The following is a 23,162-nucleotide window of genomic DNA, read 5'->3' as shown; positions in this document are numbered from 1 at the left end:
CATGAAGACATCACACCATACCATACATTTGGTGCAGATAAGAAAAACACTTTTTTTTTTTTAGGAAAAACACTGATTTTTAAGTTTATTACAGTTGCAGTTGAGTACTAGTGTCAAGAGAAATGACATGAAGACATAACTAGAGGTCTAATGTGTCAGAATAAGGTTATCTCTAAGTATAGGGTAGATATAGATAACCCAAATCAAACTCTAATGTATCTTGCAGTATACGTTCCTGGAAAGCCAGTTCTATATCATGTGATGTTTACTAGGACAGCTTTCAGGAACCAGGCCAGTTCTTCCCTGTAACAGTTGTTCCCTTCAATTTTTTTTTCCCACAACACATAAATTGCCACATCAGACTGTTTTTGTACATATTACCTCACAAGGCAAATTGTGGGAATTTCCAAACCAAACTTGAAACAAAGTATTTCTGGATTAAAAATGCATCAGTTAAAGTGACACATTCAAACAAAGCTGTAATATGTGTAATATTTTACAAGATTGTATTACAAATTTGTTGCAAATTCTTAAATATGAGATTGTGTGCGCTGGAAAGATGTAACCTCTATCACTGTTGGAATGTAATGTTGTGAATTATGCTGTATACAGACACACATAACATCCTCAATGAACAGGAAATCACCAGCAGTTATGCCCGCTAGGAAAACTGTTGTGTTGCATCAAAAAGAAAGGAACCACAAACCAGTGTCATAAACCACCTGGCAGACTAAGAAAGGTTACACACAAAGAATAAAGCAACATGAACATAGTGTGACCACAGAGGTCACACTGTGAAGCATGTTGAAGTATAACACTGGTTCTTATAAACAAGCATTTTTACAGATTAAAGACAAAGGTGATGCTTTGTTAAGCTTATCAGCTCCCTTTTATAAATCATAATGCCCACAGCAGTGCTCAGCAGGCAAACTGCCCATCAGAATTGTCTGACCTATATTTAAAGAAGTTTAAAGTTTAAATGATGCCATATAGTTATTTCATGCTATTGTGCCCCCTCTTTCTGCTTATATGTTTATTGTGTAATGGTGTGGAATGGAACACAATATCATGTTTACTTCAGAAAAATTATAAGATATTCTAACATGCCATAAACAATCAGCATGTGGCAGGTCACTCTTGTCAAAGGTAGGAGTCATGGGTGTGTGTCTGCATTTGATTGTTTTGTGTTAGTTTAATGGTGGGATACTGGGTGGGGGAGGGAGCCTAATGTAACCAAGTACAGGAATGTCTCTCTCTGAGCATCTCACTGTGCATATCTGCCTGATCTGTTTGGGTTATTCAGCCCACCCATGACCAGTTTTATTCAAAGGTTCTTATTTTCTTACAGTACATCTTCTTTCATTATTATTACTATACAAATAATCGCAAAATGCATCCCTTAAAAAAATACAAGTCTCAAATTAAAACCCCTAAGCGAGTGAGAAATAGAGACAACAGAGTGGAGATGGAGTGGAGTTGGAATGAATTTGGAGCAGAGGTGAAGCACAGATTGAGCGGAGTTGGAGCAGAGTTGGAATGAATTTGGAGCAGAGGTGGAGCACAGATTGAGTGGAGTTGGAGCAGAGTTGGAGCAGAGATGGAGTGCAGTTGGAGCATAGTTGCAGCAGAGATGAAGCAGAGTTGGAGCAGAGATGGAGCAGAGTTGAAGTAGAGTTGGAGGAGAGTTGGAGGCTCTGCAGAGCACTGTGAGTGAGTTATGGTATTATCCAAAGCTCTTCTCCACTCACAGACTCTGCTTCTGACAGCACATGGGAAGCATGTTCAGACTACCCCCTTAGAAAGAAGCATACGGACAACTGATGCAGCTCCAGAAATAGTTAACTAAGGAGATCAAGAATAAGGCATTTTAGTAGTCAGCTCAAGCCTTAAGCCTTTTTAAAAGGGATTTTAAGATTTTTTATATTGATACAGATACCTAAGATACAAAGTCAATGACCCTACCTGGTATTTTAAATTAATTTTGAAATAATTGATCGTTTCAGCTTGTAGTCCTCTGGTATGGCACTACAAGTGTGTTAAATAGGAACATACATGGCTAATCAATTGAATAAAAAGTTAGAGAAGACATACAGGGGCAGATAGTAAACAGCAGAGGTACAGTCATCTTATATATATTTATAAATGCACATATGTCAATGATAGTAGTGCATCTGCTAATAGCACTTGTGAGAACACAGTGGCTACATTTCAAGGCAGAACCTAAGAACACTCTATTTACATTTATTAAAAAGTCAATATGTAAAGTTTCATTTTTTAGCATCAGCAAAGCAGAAGAGGCAAAGAATACATTTTCTTCAAACAAATGCGATTAGGCAAAGAGTAATACACACATACTACACAAATCAAGTATTTAAAACAACACTTTAACCATTCATTTTAAACCAAAGGACCTATTTGGAGAGGAGCACAGCATTCTGGGAGTCCTCGTTGTGCGCCTCTCTGCTCTCTCATTGGCTCAAAGCTTAAGCCCATGGTAGATGCCACAGTGTTCAAATCAAATCAAATCAAATCAAAATGTATTTATATAACGCTTTTTACAACAGATGTTGTTACGAAGCAGCTTTACGAATGTCCAAGACCAAGCACCTAGTAAGCAAGTCAAGGGTGAGAGTGGCAAGGAAAGAGCATGAGGAAAAAACCTTGAGAGGAACCGAGACTCAAACGGAGGGGGGATGTGCTTCCATTGTTTTTCCAGGGTTTTTCCCACCCTGTTCCAGAATGCACTGCAACTGAAATTATTCACATTATTTTAGGTTTTCCCGCTATTGCATAAGAGCAGTATCAATCCAGAGGTCGGCATGCCATTGTATCTTTATAGGCTAATGGCTATTTTATCAGACCCTTGTTGTCTGGAATCCTTCCAATCCCGATATTGTGATCATTCTATAGCCATGTGCAATAACTTAGATGTTTTAGACCCCACATCTGTGCAACAGTCCTAGTGAAACATGACTGACCCTCAAAACCATAATAAACATTGTGTAAACCCATGGGCTGAGATATGTGAGAACATGTATGCAAGCTTTATGTATGTATCTGTACTATATGCACATGCAGAGAAACAAACACATATTCAGTAAATGTTCCTAAAAGAAGTAGAGATGTGAAGTATGGCTATTGTTTACAAATAAGAAAGAATTATAATTTTAAAAATTCATTTGAAAAGCTCCATTAGTATGAACACAAACTCTCCTAATTCTAATTAAAAGAAGTCTGATGCTGTGCCACTTGTAAAAGGACTCAAAGATCCCTCCAATTTAGTCTCTATTACATGTATAGACCAAATAATTTACACTGAATGTGGATTGTTAAGTATGAATATTGACAATTGTCAGTTATGTATCTGTTTTGAATCCTGGTTCTTCTGTCCAGTTTAATCAAATTTGTCTTCCTGAGGATGACCCTCTCAGTTACATGTTTCTATTGCTATAGTTGTGTAACCATCTTCCGCTCAATCACTTTACAGGGAAAATACATTGTCATTCATTTAGCCTCAGGGGAAGTGTGTAGTATATGACTGTACACATACAGTTGGCCTATATACAGTTAGAATCTACTGGATTACACCATTTCACTGATATTTCTTTCCTGTCTACCTGACCTCATACTGGGTAATGTAAACTGCCCCTTATAAATATTTTTTCTATATACAAGGGAGATACAAAAAACAATTCTTCATTAAGCATGTGCACACATTTCTGTAATTCATTCCTGTAATTCCCCACACACCATATGTAGCAGGAAATTACGGCAAAGGGTGAAAGTATTTCTACTGCAGAGTTCCCATATCCAAGCTGTGTGAATAAACAAACGCAATCCAGGCCTTACTGAAGGCAAAGCAAATATGGTTTATTGACCAAACACCACATGATTTTACCTCATGCTGGGGAGACCGCAAAAGGGGGAAATATTTAACAAAATGAAAGAATGGAACAAACCAGCCATAATCCTCCTCTACATTACTTCATTAACTAGCCCACTACTAAAGCACATGGGGCATTTACCCATCTACTGGCCACCAATGCACAGACACCCCCATGCTGCTATACACAACGCATCCAGTCGACGAATGTCGTGTGATCTGAGAGTTTGCTTGCATCAGAAGTGAATTACAAGATCTGCAGAACAATTTTTACATTGTATATTTGTTGTGATGTATTGTCTAGATGCATCATTTCATATTAATCTTTTCATTATTGTGCAACTTCACATTTATTTAATTTTAATTGTAAACTTTAATTCTTTTTCAGTGTAATTTTCATACATTGAAGTAGATGGTATTAAGACAAGCTGTAATAGATATTCAGATGCAGGTGTGGTGGTGCAGGGAATCTGTGCATCATACACTGGTGGAATTGCTAGACCTTCATAAGGAGCAAACATCTGATATGATACTGATTTATCAACTGCCCTCACAATTAGACCTCTGGTACATGAAACAACACCCGCATAATGCAAGTAGGGTTGTCCCTATCGCTACACTAGAAAAGACACTTAAAATGATACGTTTCCAATTTCTAAAAATTGAATCAAACCAGTAATACTGTTATTTACTAGAATTCTCGGTCAATTGATTGCGTAGTGACTAACCTGCAAAATGCTCTTGTAATAGAAGTATCAGGTGTAGTATTATTTGGAAAAAACAAAAAAACAAACAAAAAAAAAACAACATAACGCGAGGGAGGTGGAAAGCGAACACACTTGCGGAGTGGCGGCGCCTTGGACTTGAGACGGAAATTAATTACATAGGGAAACCATAATAGAAGGGACGCATGGGATAGAATAACTAAATAATATGTTTAATAACAGACACAGACTAACAGTACAGAATAGAGCAAAAGAACAAAACAGGTTAACATAAGAGTAACAGGCTAACAGGGTGAGGGCGAGAACTAGGGAATTAAACATAAAAAGAGCTATTAAACTAGAACATGCGGGGAGAACACAGAACTGGACTACATCTGGTAGACAAACAACAACAACCAAGACAAAAAACATAAGTAATAATAACTCAAAGAAAATCAGATAAGCCTTGCGTATATATTAAGAGGAAACAAACAGAAGCGAAGTGATGGGAGAACACCGGACGATGAAAGAGAGCGGAATCAAACAAGCAAACATTAACGGGGAAAGCAGCGTAGACAAAAACATAGAGACAGTAGAACAGACGAGCGAACAGCAGACAACTAGCGAACATGAACAGGGAAAGCAACACAGACAGAGAGGGTAACTTAACAGGGAGCGCGGGACAAGAGCAAGCGGGATATGCCTCAACAATGACCGACAAACAACAGACGCAGGAACAAGGTTCACACAGGACCACAATTAGGGACAAACTAGGAACAGCTGGAGGTAAAGGGAGGTGACAGGGAACCATGGAGACAGACGAAAAACTGGAAAACACGGAAGAAAACACTGGAAGTTCATCCGGTCAACATTCTTATTAATGGTAACCCACCGAAACATGGAAGACTCAAATCTCGCTTCAGTCTGATTTCTAGTCTTAAATTCATCTGGTACTCCCCTAGGAACCCCAATGACATCTATGTATACTTTATCATCAAAGCTACCTAATACAGCAGCACAATTATGAATAGGATCATTATTGTGTCCTCTTAATGCAACCTGAGGGACAGAAACCATAGAAAAGGGAATCACCAACATCACGTTTGCACAAAGATCTGTCCATCCCGCTGCCGATGTTACATACAGCTCGTCATGACAACATACCCAAAAAACATCTGCTACCATAACCCCGTCACCCCTCAATGCTCTAAGAGGATGGTCAGTTTATTGTAAAACAAGTGACTACTAGTATTAAAATAACTAAAACCCCAAAGTGTTTGTCTAGCATGATTCACAACCTAAGTTCTCTTATACAAACCTGTGGAATTTGTCATATTTGGACCAGATCCTCATGTAGAATAAAAAGGAAATGACCTCACCAGTTGTCCACCTCAACTCATGTTTCAAATCTGATTTTTCCTTTGTAACATACAAAGGATTCGGCCATTTCTCTCGCAGGAAGCTACCCAGGTACTTGTGCAGTCTCTTGTGATTTCAAAGCTAGACTCCTGCAACTCACTACTTGCTGGTCTTCCTGTAAGAGCCATCAGACCTCTACAACTTGTTCAAAATGCAGCAGCATGACTGTTCTTCAATCTTCCAAAGTTCACATCACTCCACGGCTGCTCTCCCTTCATTGGTGTCCAGTAGCTGCATGCATCAGATTTAAAACCTCGATGCTTGCCTTCAAAGGTGTCACTGTCACTATTGTTTTTCACTATGAGAAAAGAGTGAGCAAATTCTCCTTTGTGACACATTCTGGCATCAGTGAGAACATCAATGAGATGTATGCTGGTTGCTACCGCTGTTGGCCATACTGAGAACGCTGTATTCAGAACACAACAGAGACCAAATATGAAAAAGTAAATCTGACTCACTTTCACACTTTTACAATAAAAGCATATGTAGAGCTGCACCCTAAGCAAAGGTTTTTCTGTCTCTAATCACTGTTGTCATGTTTTAAGGTTTACCAGCATTCAGAATTTTTACACCATTTAATTAAATTAACAGGAACTTACAGATCTCCAATGGAGCACCAATACCAGCCAGCATAAAATAAACTTTGTTTTTTTAATATTCTTAATGATGCATACGTTGCTGTGTTTTGGTCAAACGTGAATGTGATTTTCAGTGTAAAATGTAAATGTTTTTGCTTAATTAAAACATTTTCAAATGAGAGAGAGTAGAATTTAAAGGTTTTTAAAATATTCTTATCAATCCATATTTTGGTGTCATTTTTTATTTCACAGTATTTAATTGTTACATCCTACCGCAAAGTTAAAAGTTTCCTGCTCAATGGATCCTGATTCAACTGAAAAAGCAGATTAATTAACTAGACAGGACAATCATTACAGCATGCAGTAATAAAAATTTCAAGACATCAATCTTTGAAAATATAAAAAGGCACATTTGGTGCACATACTTCATACCTGAAGTTCTCCACAAACCAACCTGATTATTGTTCTAAATGGTCATTCATTCATAATATAACATTTCATTTTCATTTTTTTTTAAATGCTTAGTTTTCTTAGTTACTGGCGCACATCTCATATCCCAAGTTTACATTTGTAAACTTCCACAAAAATAAAGTCAATAAAACCTCATATAAAGCATAACTCATGACTCGCTTGAATGTAAAAACCCCCCCACATATTTTAGGCATCTTTCCAGTTGTAGATGAGGAGACAACATGTTAAATAAGATATGAGTTGAAAATTAAAGTGGCCCAATCTTTTATCTTCAGCATGTGATCAATCGCCATAATACATAAGTTACTGTTGTATTTTCATTTATTGCAATTAAAAAGGTATTTCATTACAACACAAAAAAAGAACCCTTACTGTATTTAATAAACTAAGGCAGCACCATCCTGTAGCTGACACATGTGGGCGCTATATAATTGTGTGCATTACACAAACACAGAAAAAGCAAAATACAGAAAACAGTGATTATTAGACCATTATACACATTAACAGGATCAAATGGAAATACTGAGGACACTTTGGCAGTTACCCTTTTTACTCTAATGGGAAGGTTTTGCCATGTTTATTAGTGGATTGGTCCATGTTTTCATGTTTTGCACTAAAGCAGCTTCAGAATGTGTGATGCTGCAAATTTAGATGGAAGAAGTGAGGAAGGTAGTGAGGCACTAGTGTTAGTGTTCTAAACTAGTGTTAGTGTTCTACACTAGTATTGGTGTTCTACACTAGTGTTAGTGTTCTACACTAGTGTTAATGTTCTATGCTAGTGTTAGTGTTCTACACTAGTGTTAATGTTCTACACTAGTATTGGTGTTCTACACTAGTGTTAGTGTTCTACACTAGTGTTAATGTTCTACACTAGTATTGGTGTTCTACACTAGTGTTAGTGTTCTACACTAGTGTTAATGTTCTACACTAGTGTTAATGTTCTACGCTAGTGTTAGTGTTCTACACTAGTGTTAATGTTCTACACTAGTATTGGTGTTCTACACTAGTGTTAGTGTTCTACACTAGTGTTAATGTTCTACGCTAGTGTTCTGGGACACTCACAAAACATATGTAGAGTCAAAGCACATTTAGTAATATACACTTACTCTCTCTTCCACTGTTGGAGAGAGTATGAGTATGCAAGTCAAATAATACAGGTTTGCCATCATGAAGTAAAAACAGATGGGAGTATGACCAAAACATCAGCAGAAAATCATAATTCACTGGTCAACAAGGTATGTTTTGAGACGAGAAACTACATGGTTAATAAGTCATCATCATTCGCTCACTCACACTTGCTCCAGATGAAGATTTTCCAGAAAGTAACGATGGCATGAACCCACACCAACCATCACTTGCATTGAAATGACTTCTGTGTATGTGGTTACCTGGTTAAACTCTCCAGATGCACATGTCAGAAAAATCATTAGTCTTTCATGGTCCAGGGCACAGCTTTATTTTGACCTTCTGTCTGACCCCTTTTCTTTTTAATGTGAAGCACAGAGCTGTAGATCACCCCATCATCTGTGGCTATGGGAGGCCACTGCACAATGGGGCAGTTAAAGAGATCAGGCACATGGGGAATCTTACACTCCTACAACCCTGGATGCTCTTCGGTTACTGACTGTATCACCAGCTGACCAAAAGACTTGGTAAGGACAGCAAAGCAGAATGTAAGCTAGAAAAAACAATTACAATTATAATTATACAGTTCTCATAATCAGTTACAGTTACTACAGTTATTACAGTTCTCATAAACAGTTACAACAGTTAGCACAGTTGTCATAAACAAATACTGCCTTCAACCAGCTAAAGCTCACATGTCTTGAATAGTCTTTGGATCAGAACAGTGAAGTAATGGCTATATCCTTGACAAGTGGCCTGGCTGTACTTTTAGCAGCATACTTACAGTTTTACATTTGGGAGCTGCTGTTACAGAGCACTAGATGACACCTCCTGTTTCAAGCTGTACACATGAACACAGTGGAAACAGTATAGTCCTCAGTGATGAGAAATGGTTGCTGTTTGTATTCACTGATGCACAATGTATCTAACTGCAAAGATGGCCAACATGCATCACTTTCTGTGCACTCTGAATCAAATATCAGTTCCTGTATGATTTCTGTCATTTAGGAAATTTCAGTAATATTAGTGTCAGAATTTCCTATAAGGAAAATTATTTTCTGTATAAATCTGTCCTTTAAAAACATTATTTTAACACAGGTATAAGATGCCCTGCAAACCAAGAAGTTAAAGCTAGTTTCTGTGTCATTGGAAAGTTCTATAATGGAACACATCTGTATAGGTTTCTTTTTATGCTCCACTATAATCTTCCATTACATATGATCCATTACTTTACATGATCTGCCAGTACTGCTTGGTCTCTGAATAAGATGCTTTGTTTTAATGACAGACAAATGTTCTTTCTGGAAAAAGCAACTGTGTGGAGAATATGCTAATGTATAAATAGTTGTTTATTTTTACTTCTATACCCTGAGGTGTGAATAGTGACTCAGTGAGCTTCTCAGCATCTCTGACTCTCACTTGTTCCGAGACATGTGCCACAGGGCCCCGAGGAAGAGCAACCAGATCAACAGTGGTTGACGGTAGGACCAAAAGGAAGGAGAGGTTAAGGAAAACTCCTGCCAATCAGTCATCACCTTGATATCTCTAAGGGAAGCAACCAAAGCTAAAATTCAATAATATGGAGACATCAAAGTTCATCACATTCACATACTGGATTACCCTGTATTATAGATCAAATTCAAGTTAGGTCTATATATAGATCAGACTTTATTTTCAATACAGTAAAGCAAAAGATAGGGGCTCTTGTATTACATTCTCAGTAAAATAGTTGTGACGGTAGAAGGCTAAGCAGGACACCGACAATATTCAGAGTTAAACAAGAGACTTATACACACACACAATAACAATATAAAACGAGGAGTAGGTGTGCAACACGGGGAGGGTGTGGCCATACGGAATAACGCACACACTGGGACACGTCTGGGAGGAGGAGCCGACAACAGACACAGGGACGGACAAACTGACGGGTACAGGCACAGACACAAAGTGGAAAACAAAGGAAACTGGCACAGTAAGTGAGAGATACAGTGATCGAGACAGGCCCATAAACAGAACTACATAATGGATTATTAAACAGTCCGGGGGAGTAAGCAGGAGCCCTAGCCAGTCCTCCCGTCGTTGACTGGGTCGGAGTCCGCCCAGTTTGGGGCTGATCGTCCTTTGTCGGCTTGGTCGGCAGCGGTTGCACAGGCTTTGGCACACATGTGTCAGGAAGCGTAGCGGCTGATTTGCCCATTTCAGGGGCGTGCACTGGTGACGCTGCCTTCTTGCCTCTACAAGGCAAGGAGAGGGAGTGTCTTCATTGGACGACGGTGATGCCTATCTAGCAGCCACACGGGGAAGCCAGCTTGCTCCAGAGCAGCACCTCCTGGGTGGAGCCGTGGGTGGAGCCTCAGGTGCCGGAGGCTCTTCGCTCTCCAGAATCCGGTGATGGGGTGTCCACAACCGAGGGAGAATCCGTAAGGAGGACCTCCTCCACCGCCATCAACTTAATTTTTTTTTGCTTTATTTTAAATATTTGAAAAGTTACTTTACAAGAGAGCATAATGCTAATACTGAGTGTGGATTATCATTGTTATTTACAGTTTTATTGAAGACTTGCAAGAGCAGTTAAAGGCAATAGACACATTAATCTGTAGTTTACTGTATCTAGATTCAGAAACATCTATTGATTACATTTTTACACTCTTTATCAAGATGCATGGGGTCGAGAAATGAATAACAATGTCCATTCTCTTATTTTGCTGTACAAATGTCTCCATTTCATCAGTTTTTAAAGTTCTCCACAGAATGGGCTACACAGTCCATTAGGGCACTTAGGATTACTGCCAAGGGTACCTTTCCAAAGTCTTAAACACAGCACCTATACAAGAAATCAAAGGATTATAACTCTTCACAAGCCTCATGTGTTCTCTTTGAAAAAAACATGGCTGTTCAACATCTCTTTGTGAGCTGGTGCATCAGGCCCCACAAAGCCTCCTCAACCCATTCTTGTCAGATGTCTTCCTTGAGGGTTGTTCATCCAGGCCCTGATGGCCGGCATATCATGGCATTCTCTATCACAGCATGTGGACCTGCTGGGCTGAAGTGTTCAGGAAGACGACCGGAATGTTCTTCCATTCCCCACCATTTACCTGACACACCTGCATTTTGGGAAACAACCTAAGCATCTCTACAGCTTCAACTCTTAAGAGACTTAGATGAAGGAGTGTAGGAATGTGTCAGTGTCTGGGACAGACCGTGAGTTTAGCTTCTGTTTCGTCCATCCCTTGTTGCTCAGGAATCTTCTCTGTGAAATAAACATAGGAATGTAGGCTTATTATCTGTTTAACTTTTTCCATAGCTGAAAAGCAGGGTAACATCAATTTACTTGGATATTTTGAGCTTGTATAAACCCACAATAAAACCAAGCCTAACTAAATTAATCTAATTTAATATGATCTAACCCAGGTGTTGAACCAAATGACCCTCTCAGCTAGTTTTTGTATGGACAGATGCTGCCTTTTACTTCAACACAAAACAGGTTTACCACTCACTTATAACAACACACTGTTAATGTAAAGGAACTTTACAGTAACATGCTATTGTAGTAACACATTTACTCATTGCAACATATCACAAATTGGATGCAGATTTTATAATCCCTATCCGAAAAGTCTTAAAAGGCTCATATGAACTGTGTGCCCCAGAAGTCTTTGATTTCATGCATTTCTCATGCCCAGTTGCAAACCAAAACTGAATTTACTGCATTGTGCCAAAATCCTCCATAGGACCATGACTGCAGCTAACAAAAGGAGCAGAGAACCACACACCAGCAGGGGAGACTGCCAAAACAGGGCACTGAAAGAGCACAGCATAGCTAAATTCACTGCATGCAGCAGACCAGATATTGGCAGACTAAACACAGTTCATGACGTTCACAATCAGTGCTCATTGGTTTAGCTGATTGTATAGCAGACCATGTTGATGTCAATCAATCCAGAACTAAGTACTATTAAATTCATGATTTCAGTCATTTATAACAATTTCATGACATGAAGGGCTAGGCCATATTGTGAAGCTCTTGCATTTATTCTGGAGTAATTGGGAGGGAAATGTGGGTCATACTGCATTTATCTGACACTTTTATGCGAAGCAACTTACAATTATAACTGAGTACAACTTGAGCTAGTGGGGGTTAAGGCCCTTGCTCAGGGGGCCAACAGCAGCAGCAGGGCTTGAACCAGCAACCTTCCAATTACAAGTTAAGTACCTTAACCACTGCCCAGGGCTGAGGTTGAGTGGTCAGAGGAAGTGGTCAAAAGAAGGCCACTAACACCTACAGCACCTCCAGTGTGCCACACCAATGCTGAACTAGAGAGTGAACCGACAACCACCCAGCACATCCAGCTCCTGGTGTTCAGGCCCTAATCATGAATTTGTGTATGAGATATGTGGAATCTGATAGGGCTATGAAGAGAAGGGGCGGAGGGTCAAAGAGTTAGTCTGCTCACCTGTTGGAGATTTGAGCCTTTGCAACAGATGAAGGCTGCGTTGTTAATTGGACTAACTGTGTGCAAGAGTGTTGATGCCAAGAATGATGCTGCAGGGAATAATTTATGATAATACATTTAATAGATGGACTTTATTTAGATTTTCTTCCCATATACATCATAAGTTGTTCAAACTTGTCTTTGACCTGACACAAAAAGTAATAAAAGGCAAGTTCTTTTAACTGTAGTTGTGTATTTGTGGATCAGACACATACTAGTGGTTGGTTTTGCCGTAACCGACACATGAACAGTCACTTGCTGTTGGCCAGCACCACACCAGTACCATCCGGCATCCCGCATCTCCAGCCTCCTCATTGTCACGGTAACAGTGTCCAGCCTGTCATCGAGGATCAGCACAGACCTGCTGCTGAAAGTCCCGGTAGAGTCTGTCACCAGGCAGGAGCTCATGTGGCCACTCCTACACCACCTCTTATCACTCTCCCTGACACAAAACAAAAAAAGGGCACATTTTTCACCAATAAAATGGTCTTATTCAGTAATGATGAGGTTTCCACTGTCATCACTGGTGAATCCTGGTTGCTCTACATTTTTCTCCTATTCTAGTTCATAATGCACCTAGGACTGATAACTAGACATTGCAGTATCACAAAGCCTAGTGTTTCTTAAACTAGTTCTCAGAATTTACCAGGCAGTCTACATTTTCTGTCCATCCCAGCTCCCAGTACACCTGTTGCAAGTATCCAGTATCCTTAATTGAAGTGTGTTGAGAGCTGAGTTGGAGCCAAAATGTGGTGATTCCCAAGGACTCTTGGCAAATGTTATAGCAGCTCGGGAGTGTTAGCAGTTGATACTGAACTAAAATCCATTTTGGATCTTTCTGGATTTAACTGAAACTAAATTTCTCTGGCATAGCATGCTTGCTTCTGAAAAGTACAATATAAGTGTGTTTTCATGTAGTACCTGTGTTTCTCACTGTAAAGGCACTGGACAGTAACATTGCCACCCTCCTCTCCACTCACCATACTGTTCACTACAGAAATGCCTGAAGCACCAAAACACATCATCATCACAGCTTCATGGTTATGAGTTTTTTAAGTATCTGATGGATATGTGCCCTGTTAGCATGAATGGGACGCTAAAGTGAAAAGTGTATTTTTAAGAGTTTATTTATCAATATATAGTCAATGTAGATTGACGGCAGCTTTCACCATGTATGACGCTGATATAAAGAGATGCAGTGCTGTCTGCACTCCATATGCCCCCAACCTCCACGGCGCACCAGTACCAGCCTGAGTCTGCCTCCTTCAGCTCCCGCATAGTCACCGTGAATACGTGTTGACTTGGGTCGTCAGCGATCATCGCCCTGCCCTTCCCAGGCGGGGCTGAGCCGGGGTCATCTGTGCGAGCTAGACTGGTGCAGAACTCCCGCAAGGAACCCTGACAGCAGTATTTCACATGTTGGGTGTACTGAGGGTTGTAGTGGCAGGGAACTGTGACAGATCCACCCTCTAGCACTGCTAGGTCTCCAACCGTCAACACACTACAAACAGCACCTAGACCAATTGCAGAGAGACTGTCTGCCTATTGCACTGCAATGTCACTGTGCATAGTACTCATCAGTAGTAAGAATTATGAATTACATTTCATGTGATTAAAAGATAACCTGTAGCAATATTATTTTAACACGGAATATGCGAGATGGCTCTCTACACTACTCACAACCAGATCTTAAATGGGGCATAGAATGGAATTTGTTTCAGTTTCCTCAAAAAGAAAAACAACAAAAACAAATGGCTCAAGACTTTCACATCTCATCTACTCTTTCTGGTCCTTGTTTATTATGAAGAACACTCTAGCATTAAATTAATGCATTAAGTAGTACAACTATTAGAAAATTTGATTTCACTGAAGAAACACTTTTTAAATCCTTCATATATCCATGTATTTCTCTTCAGTAGGTTGGGAGAGCGGATACTGCTCTTATTTTAAGGACTGTTTAAACTGGGGCATGAGCAGGGGAAACATATTTCACAACACCCTTGAAAAACAACAGCTTCAACACTGGTGTAGGTAGGAGCATTCATAACCACTATACTATAGTCACCACACTGCCTTTTGTCTGATTTTATAAGGCAACCTTGTTTTTACCATTTCAAGAATTATTTGTCCTATTACTAGTAAAACATGTGATTCCATATGTGCTGTCAAAACTGATGAATGTCTAAACAATGCAGAAGCAGCCTGCGTCAACGAATAGCTCTCCAAACTAAAACCATCTGTGCTGTACAAGCCTGTGGAATGTCACACTATATGGTGAGCATAATCACCATTAATAAAATTCAGACACACTTCTCATTCAAATACCCGTTTCCAGTTTCCATATTTCTTTTGCAGTAAGCATAAGAAAATGTTCAGCTGCACATTTCATAAAATGCACATACTCCAACATCTGCTCTCAACTCACTCACGGTTTGCAATAAGTGAGAAAAAAAAGACCCACTCACCTAGAAACTGGTGAAGGAGAACAATAAAAAGAAAGCAAAGCGAAATCATTGTAAAGTTTTTTGTGAAGGGCCAGCTCGGGAGGGACAGGCCTTCTTCAGCTGTTATGAGAGATTCCTTTGGCACACTCTGTCACTTCCCTTCCGGCTCAACTGAGCAGTTCCAGATGTAAGGGGCTCTTTTTAACTCCTTGTGATCCAGTACAAGATTACAACATTCATTTTCACACAGATATTAGAAAAAAATATAACACCTGCCACTTTTATACTTTAGACTTTTATATGCTTTTTCAGGGAGATTTTCAAAGCAGCAGCATACCATAAATAAAATCATGAAATGAAATTGTAATATAGAATAATTGTTTAATACCATGTATGAAAACTAAAGTATACGTTGATGATTCTGAAGCAAATCCTTAAAGGTTAAACAATTTCACATACGGTTATTCTTAATCCTTTTATTTATGTTTGAATAGTTGGAGGACTTTAGAAAAGTAGAAAAGTTTGTTGTTAAGAGAAACAAAACAAGATTGGAAAAATTACATCATCATTTGGGCAATTCATATTTAACATAAGAGCTCTACATCCTGATGGCACAGCTGTTGATTAAACTGTAGGTCAGGAAGACATCCATATTGAGTCTTCATGCCTGGAATAGATCAACAATCACTGGTCAGCGGATTACAAAAGAACTAGCAACTACCAATGGAGCTACATGACAAATATTAATTGATTTATTCTGGCTTCCCAAGTCACTCAAAACAATAAATAAAATTGTATTTTTAACTCTCCCTTATACAGCTTAACCTGACTGCATGAACACTATGATCCATCCAAACATGTAGCACTAAAAGTGCATTAAAACAGCATATTTTTTGTCCCTTTTTTAAAAATAGATTAAAATGTTAAAACGCTAAAAAGCATAATACATTTACAAAAAGCAAGTCACCAATGTGCATGTCCGTGCAAAATGTGTCCTTCAGTTCATACCAGTAAAGAATTTAAAAATCTCTTCATGCACAAAAGTATGCAGATACATCATGCAGATTTTCAGTCTGTGATAGCAGTACACCATGCCTGAGTACAGCTTGCATCTAACATAAAACGCACATTACTGGCACAAACGTGATGACGCCACGCACCTGTACAAGGTAGCATCATAGAGAAGATCTTCAGCCAATGAAATTAACGACAACTAGGTGGAGAACAGTATGGGCAAACAGGAAGTCTGCAAAGGCCCGCTCTGGCGACACCGTCAGGAATTCTCCTTTATTCTGGGGGTTAATCTGGATGCGCAAGCACACTGCAAAGGAAGGAGAAGCAACGACACGCAGCCTCAAGATCACTTAGCTGAAACAAGCCCGTTTTAGACTACAATAAATAACTTAGGACTTTATTGTAGAACATGTAGCTAATGCGGGTTCATCTTTTTTGAACCATTATAAGTTAAATGATGAAAGCCTAAGAGCAAACCAGCTAGCTCGCCAGTGTTGATTTTAGTTAGCATAGCTAGCCAGCTATCGTGCACTGCATGACTCCGCTATCCAGATAAGGCTAGCTACACATTTAAAATGTTATACCACAAGCCCACTACAGAGTAAAGCCAGACAATGTTTACCTGCAAGAATAAACGATCCGACACAGGAAATAAAGCCAGACAAAAAACTATTAAATGGGAATGTGCCGACCAGTAGGCAATACAGAAACTGGAAGGCCCCAGTTAGTAAAATGTAGAGCAGGTAAGCATCCACCACTTTAAGCTTGTTCGGCGTGCTGGTTGTGTACTCTTCCAAAAAACGCGATATGACAGAGATGACTGAATTCGACATTGTTTCGGTGGACAAACAGCCCGATATCACTAAAGACGAAAAGTGAAGCAAATGAATGACGTGTAAGCGAACGCTGACGGTTGTCACCACAAAATGTGCCCCCTCAACAAAACGTTTGTGAAATTTAGTTCCGGATGATTTTGCAATATTCCCCGATATTTTAAGGGCAATGACGACCTTCTGCTTTGGCAATACATAGCTATGTTATTTCCATAAAAACGCAACGAATTTAATTCTGTTTTAAAACCTGTTTATTTACATCATAAATAGTTCTACCAAAATAAATAATTCGTGTATAACATGTGGGACCCGCCCCTTCCAGTCATCTGACACTAAAATGTACAGGATACAGAACCCGAGGATTTCAGGTGTTCACAACTGGGATTAAAAACGTGAGTCCAAGGTAACCTATGTCGTGGTTGCCAGTTACTAACTAGCTATTTTAGATAGTTTTTGAGTGCCAAAATGCAAGACGAGAATGAATTTGAGTAAGTAGATTCTCAGATTCTTATTATATTCTCAGGTAACTAACCTAGGTTTGCTATCTTAGATAGGTTAACTGTTATCAGGCTAGATATGATAACTTAAATATATTTGTTGTTGGCATTTTGCCCCCATGCGTTTATTTCAGTAAACAGTTAATAAGATAATTGCGTTGTACAGACTTGTTTGTGATACTGACTCCGATCAAGTTGTTATTTGTTAGAAGTAAGAGAATAGTTCTTATTTGAAATGTTAACTAGTCATAATTTTGTGCTTAGTCATGCTGTGAAGTTGGACAGCTTGACTCTATATATTTTATTTCTACTACGTTATTACGTAATCATAACTTTTTTGTAGTGCAGGTCTCGATACGTTGTCTTCAACATGATGTTTACTATTAATTATTTTTGTCAGTAAGTCTGTCCCCATTATTAAACTTTTAATTTTATTTGGTAAACGACGTTCACTTAAACACAAATTAAACCTTCTCGGGAATGTCTGAACTATAGATACGCTCAACAAAATATAACGTGGCCGTTTTAGACGCATTTCTAAGGTTGATCAAGTCCAAAAAGTATCTCTAACTCTTGGAAGTACACTGAGTGTTTTTTTAACAAGAACGCGATGGTCATGTCACTGCATTTTTATTTTAGTAAAAGTAAAATAATTGTTTGCCGCTTTTAAATTCCCAGTAGTTGTGAGGGCAGAGAATCGATTCGCAGGGAGCACACATACTGTCATACAAACATAAATATGTACGCTGGTCTGATAAGAGCATCAGACAAATGCTGAAAATGTAAAAACAATTGCTTAACCTATATGACTTGTAAACACAAACAGGGTGTGTGATCTTTAAGTTGATCTGTGGGTCTGTTTCCCAGAACCAGATTAAGCCTAGACTAAAATTAATTTAATAGTTATTCATGCTGCAGTTTAGTCAAAGGCTATATCAATGTCCAGGACACAATTACATAAATTGACATTTAATCCTGTATCCCAACAGCAAGTTTAACACATAAAAGGGTGTTCCATTTCTTCCCATTTATCATAGGGTTTCGTTTTGGGCTTCGTTTTGAGTATGTGTAATGTAAATGCCAAGAAAGGTTGTTTTCTTTTTCTCTTTTTTTTTTTTATAATAGTAAGTCAAGACGACTTGACTTGTAATCTGGAAGATGTTTTCCCGCTCATCATTGCAGTCTAGTGTCATTCCTAAATTCCTCTTTATGCTGTCATAATAATTTAGATTTCATTCAAGACTGAAAATTCTGACTTGAGGATTAGTTGAAGATAATAGATGGTCCTGGTCTTTATTACTCTTCAGTGTTAACAAGCATTATTGAGGCATCCTCTGGAAAATGTCTGAGGCGTACACAAGAGCTAAATGTGTATGAAGTTATCAGGACTGATTACGTAATCACCCCACCTTCCTTTACATACTAGTGTTTGAAATCTCCTCCATTATATCCAAACAATACATTATTTAATATATGCAAATTGATGTTCAATACCAATACCGGTTGGAGCTTGGTACCATTACAATCCAAGACTTCTCTCTTAAAAAAAAAAAAAAAAAAAAAAAAAAATTCACTTCATTTTATGATAAGGCTGTTTTTCTGTACCATCTTGTACCTGGTGGAGAGATGATGTGCCTTACACAGAGGTCTGCAGAAGCCTACCCAGAATCCTGTACAGAAACCTGCAGAGGCCTCTACAGAGGCCCCTGCTCTGTAGACAGGTCATTTTATAAGGATACAGAATCTCTATGATAATCTATGTTTTATGTTATTAATATTTCTAATTCAATGTTTAAACCTCTTTTTCTGCAAACTCTCTTTTTATTACCTCACTAATTAAGACTGTTAGGTAAGTGGCAAAACATCTTAAATATGAAATATAAGTCCACTCATACAGATTTACTAATACTATATATTCTATGGACTGGATGACTAAAAGACCTTCTTAGGCACAATGGCTATGTGCTGTATGACTCAGGGCTAATGTGTGCATGTTACCTGACTGATCTCTGACCTGCTCACATAACATATCTTTTGTACCTTGTATTTGCTCTTTGTGTAGGCAAAACTCTGGGAACAGGTCCTGGTGGCCTTCTTGGCGACCGACATCTATGTCTTTGTTGAAGAGTGCCGAGGCCAAGATTCTTGCTTGTAAGCAGCAGAAAGCACCCTTTAGTTGTGTAGCTATAGTTCTTGTTGCTTTGTAATACTTCTAAAATGCCTGATGTCACTGGTGTAGTATTATCTTCTTGTGTGTTCTCTACTCTGGTGCAGCTATAGTCTTATTCATTTTCTCATATACAAAGGTATCCAGAATGAAGTGTGTTCCCGTTTTGTCACATTGCCAAATCAAAACAGACTATGGACTCTTACAGTGACCAACAGGACAGCACACAAATCTTCCAGCCAAGGTAATTTCTCATACCCATCATCTCCTTTTCTCCAAATGAAATGGCTTTAGCAGTGGTATTGTGTTTGAAGCCAACACTCCTCTTATATTTCCATATAAAGTTTTCAGTGTCTCTTAGCTTGCAACTGCTGGTAATTCAAAAGTATGTAGCTGATTAATGATCTATAATTACTGACATGGAAGAATAAGAAATAGTCCCCGTAATCTGTAACCAGCCATGCTGCTGTGTTTCAGTGGCCTCTTGCACCCCTCTTGTAATGGTCCATGGCTTCGGAGGAGGGGTTGGGCTGTGGGTCCAAAATCTGGACGCTCTCAGTCGTTCGCGGCGAGTCTACGCCTTCGACCTACTGGGCTTCGGCCGTAGCTCCCGCCCTTCGTTCCCCACAGACCCCTCATTGGCTGAGGAGCTGTTCGTCAGCTCCATAGAGCAGTGGAGGCAGACCTTAGGTTTGGAGCGCATGATCTTATTGGGCCATAGCCTTGGAGGTTACCTGGCGGCGTCTTATTCCATTCAGCATCCTGAGAGGTACTGCACCTACCTTAAAGTGAAGAGCACATCACTGAAGGTCTGCTCCTATCCGTACTAGTTCAAGAGATGTTTCAAACAACACATAACATTTCTAGAATGTAATGTATATACAGAACAAAGATGCATTGTGGAAAAAGTATGAAAAATTCCCAAACTAAATTGTATGTGAAAAATATGAAAGAAAGAGAGAAATCCAAGCTTCAGCCCAAAAGGTCAAGTCAGGGTTAAGAGGTCAGGAACCTGGGACAGGCACACTGGGTGAATCCACTAGAGGGCAGAAAATCCACTTTGCTTGCCCAGTACAGAGAAATGTGTGAAATATATTTAGTACACAATCTCTGAAACATCCAGGCCACTAGGTGTAAGTACAGCATAAACTGGTTTCACAATGTATAGAAGAACCATTGGGAAAATGATTTTTATGTAGACCAGTATGGACTCACTGAAGAAACTTCTTAAACAACAGATTAACATCATGTCCTTGTTTCTCAGAGTTGCTCATCTCATTCTGGTGGATCCCTGGGGTTTCCCAGAGAGACCCCAGCCTCATACTGAAAGGTCCTTAAGTCAAGGTTTAGAGGCCAAGAGACCAGGACCACCACGCTGGGTGAAAGCAGTCGCATCTATCTTCAGCCTCTTCAATCCACTGGCCATCATCCGAGCAGCAGGACCATGGGGTAATGCAGAGAAATTTGAGATGATTCACCGGTATTCTTTATTTCTACTTAAAGATGCATTTTTAGAATATTTTTAGTGCAGGAATGCATGGAGATGAACCGTTTGTTCCTACTTGGGTCCCAGATCGGTGAATTTTTGAAGGCAAATTGGTCTAAATGGTTAATGTTGTTGGCTTCCTACATTCCTGTCCTTAAGGTCCGGGACTGGTGAACCGATTCCGGCCTGACTTCAAGAGCAGGTTTGAGGACCTCTTTGATGATGACACGATGACTGAGTATCTGTACCACTGTAATGCTCAAACACCCAGGTACTGATACTGCAGAGCATAACATTGAAAGTAATCATTCAGAGTGTTTAGAGAGTGTTGAGAGTGCTGTTTTGTTTGTTGCTTGTATAAGTTAGTGACTATTCTCCGCTCCCCAGCGGTGAAGTGGGATTCAGGGCCATGTCTGAGTTTCTGGGCTGGGCTAAGAGACCAATGGTGCAGAGGGTCAACCTGCTGGCCCCCTCCATGCCTGTTACCATGCTGTACGGAGCGCGTTCCTGGGTGGACAGCTCCACCGGCAATCATGTGGCTGCTCTCAGAGGCCACAGCCCCACCCGGGTGCTGGTGAGTCACCCTGAACCATTGATTCTGGGACTAAGACAGGGGAATATATTGGATCCTTGTTTAGGATTGTGAAAGTGAAATGGGAACAAAATGTTGAAAGCACAGTATATGACAGAGTTTAGGTTGAGTGTATGACAAAATCCTCATTGTGTTTCTTACCCCCCCCCCGCCAGCTGATTGATGAGGCCTCCCATCATGTGTATGCTGACCAGCCTGAAGAATTCAATCATGTGGTGGTGAACATCTGTAATACTGTGGACTGAATGTTACCAAGGGTGGAAAACCAACAATCATGCGTGGGTGTGATTGTGTGTGCTTTCTGCATGTGTGATGAAAGACTGAAGTAGCCAGTTATAATAAGCTCAGGTATGTTAGTTTTAATTGTATGATGCAAGAATTGTATGATGTAAGGTCGAAGGTGGGCCTTGAAATCCAATTACTGACCACATGACAAATCTGTCATTTTAGCTTTGTGAACTGTTATGTGTTCTAAGGAGGTTTGTTTCTTCATTTGTGTCAGTCATACAGATTCCTAATCTTTTTTTTTTACTGATTCATTGCATTACGTTTGGCATCACTTTAATTTGCAGCACTTGGATACTGTCTACTGTTTAATTAGTACATTTTATAAAACACTGACTCTTGCAGCAAGATAAGTCTGTTCAGAAAGATATTTAATATATTTGTTTAAAACCTATTTAACTAGTGTGTATTTAAGGGCAACTTAAAATAACTAATAAAATTTCATTATAATATTTAATTGTATTTTATAGAAGAATATCGTTTACATATCTTAAAAACACCTGTTGTGTTTTATTTCTTTTTATGACATTATTTTCAGAATCCTCTAGAGGGTAATAAAATATCAGTTTGATACAAGCAAGTTTGTTATTTCTTTACTTTAAGCTATATTTGATTCCCAAGGTTTAAAGCTACAGTCGTACTAAGAAGAGAGAGTGTTTAGCTTGAAAATTCAAATGAGAACTTCTTGGCCCCTCCCCTCCCCTCCCCTCTGCACTCCAGCCCCGCCTGCAAGCTCATGAGGGAGGCTGCTGTGCATGTTGTGAAATGTCAACATTGCTGGCTAACGAACAGAAATAAGCCTTTTATACATTACAAAGGAATCTACAGCAGTATCTATTCAGTAAAAGAATGAGCACATAGTTATTTCAGTCTAGGTGTTTGTGACAGGACATAGTTTTAGCAAATATAAATGATTTTTATATGGGTTACCTACTGCAGCTTAATCTGTGAGTTGACAAAAATGGCATTTACGATTCTCGTCCTAGAACAAGGATTCGTTTTATTCAGATAACCCCAAATGTGTTGAAACTACAAAGGTTTTGTTAAGCTTAACTGTGTACATTGGTATTTGTGTTAGTTGTGAAATGAATAGAACATGCAAGAGATCAGAAGTACTAGAGTCCATGATAAATTTCCCCAAGGGCTTCATTTAACGTATAAGATATTCATT

At 39.2% G+C, this 23,162-nt stretch overlaps 3 protein-coding genes across 5 annotated transcripts; 1 reads left to right on the top strand and 2 right to left on the bottom strand.

Annotated features, from left to right (window-relative positions):
* Window positions 1-9,824: 9,824 nt before the first annotated feature.
* pigr (polymeric immunoglobulin receptor) lies at window positions 9,825-15,346 on the bottom strand. Its single transcript, XM_081723218.1, has 7 exons — window positions 15,139-15,346; window positions 13,843-14,187; window positions 13,595-13,676; window positions 12,889-13,115; window positions 12,635-12,723; window positions 11,381-11,430; window positions 9,825-11,284 (listed from the first exon to the last, which is right to left on the bottom strand). The coding sequence occupies exons 1-7, from the start codon at window positions 15,185-15,187 to the stop codon at window positions 11,272-11,274; spliced, it is 855 nt and encodes a 284-aa protein (XP_081579344.1). The 5' UTR covers window positions 15,188-15,346; the 3' UTR covers window positions 9,825-11,271.
* Window positions 15,347-15,578: 232 nt separating this feature from the next.
* On the bottom strand, window positions 15,579-17,069 carry dad1 (defender against cell death 1). Its single transcript, XM_027031965.3, has 3 exons — window positions 16,754-17,069; window positions 16,278-16,438; window positions 15,579-15,784 (listed from the first exon to the last, which is right to left on the bottom strand). Exons 1-2 carry the CDS (start codon window positions 16,962-16,964, stop codon window positions 16,308-16,310), a joined length of 342 nt encoding a protein of 113 aa, XP_026887766.1. The 5' UTR covers window positions 16,965-17,069; the 3' UTR covers window positions 15,579-15,784; window positions 16,278-16,307.
* Window positions 17,070-17,197: 128 nt separating this feature from the next.
* abhd4 (abhydrolase domain containing 4, N-acyl phospholipase B) lies at window positions 17,198-22,567 on the top strand. 3 transcript variants are annotated; one of them, XM_027031963.3, is made up of 8 exons: window positions 17,198-17,356; window positions 19,524-19,612; window positions 19,768-19,872; window positions 20,106-20,397; window positions 20,893-21,077; window positions 21,274-21,385; window positions 21,502-21,688; window positions 21,862-22,567. In XM_027031963.3, exons 2-8 carry the CDS (start codon window positions 19,573-19,575, stop codon window positions 21,949-21,951), a joined length of 1,011 nt encoding a protein of 336 aa, XP_026887764.1. In that variant the 5' UTR covers window positions 17,198-17,356; window positions 19,524-19,572; the 3' UTR covers window positions 21,952-22,567. The 3 variants fall into 3 exon arrangements, with proteins under 3 accessions (XP_026887764.1, XP_081579343.1, XP_026887763.1); XM_081723217.1 differs by having other exon boundaries at window positions 17,198-17,367; XM_027031962.3 differs by having other exon boundaries at window positions 17,305-17,452.
* The last annotated feature ends 595 nt before the right edge of the window (window positions 22,568-23,162 follow it).

The sequence above is a fragment of the Electrophorus electricus genome, chromosome 11 (assembly GCF_041902795.1).
Source record: "Electrophorus electricus isolate QZ-2024a chromosome 11, ASM4190279v1, whole genome shotgun sequence".
In the NCBI taxonomy this organism is placed as follows: Eukaryota; Metazoa; Chordata; class Actinopteri; order Gymnotiformes; family Gymnotidae; genus Electrophorus; species Electrophorus electricus.
Note: the sequence above shows the minus strand (reverse complement) of the source record. Positions and strands in the feature narration are given on the sequence as shown.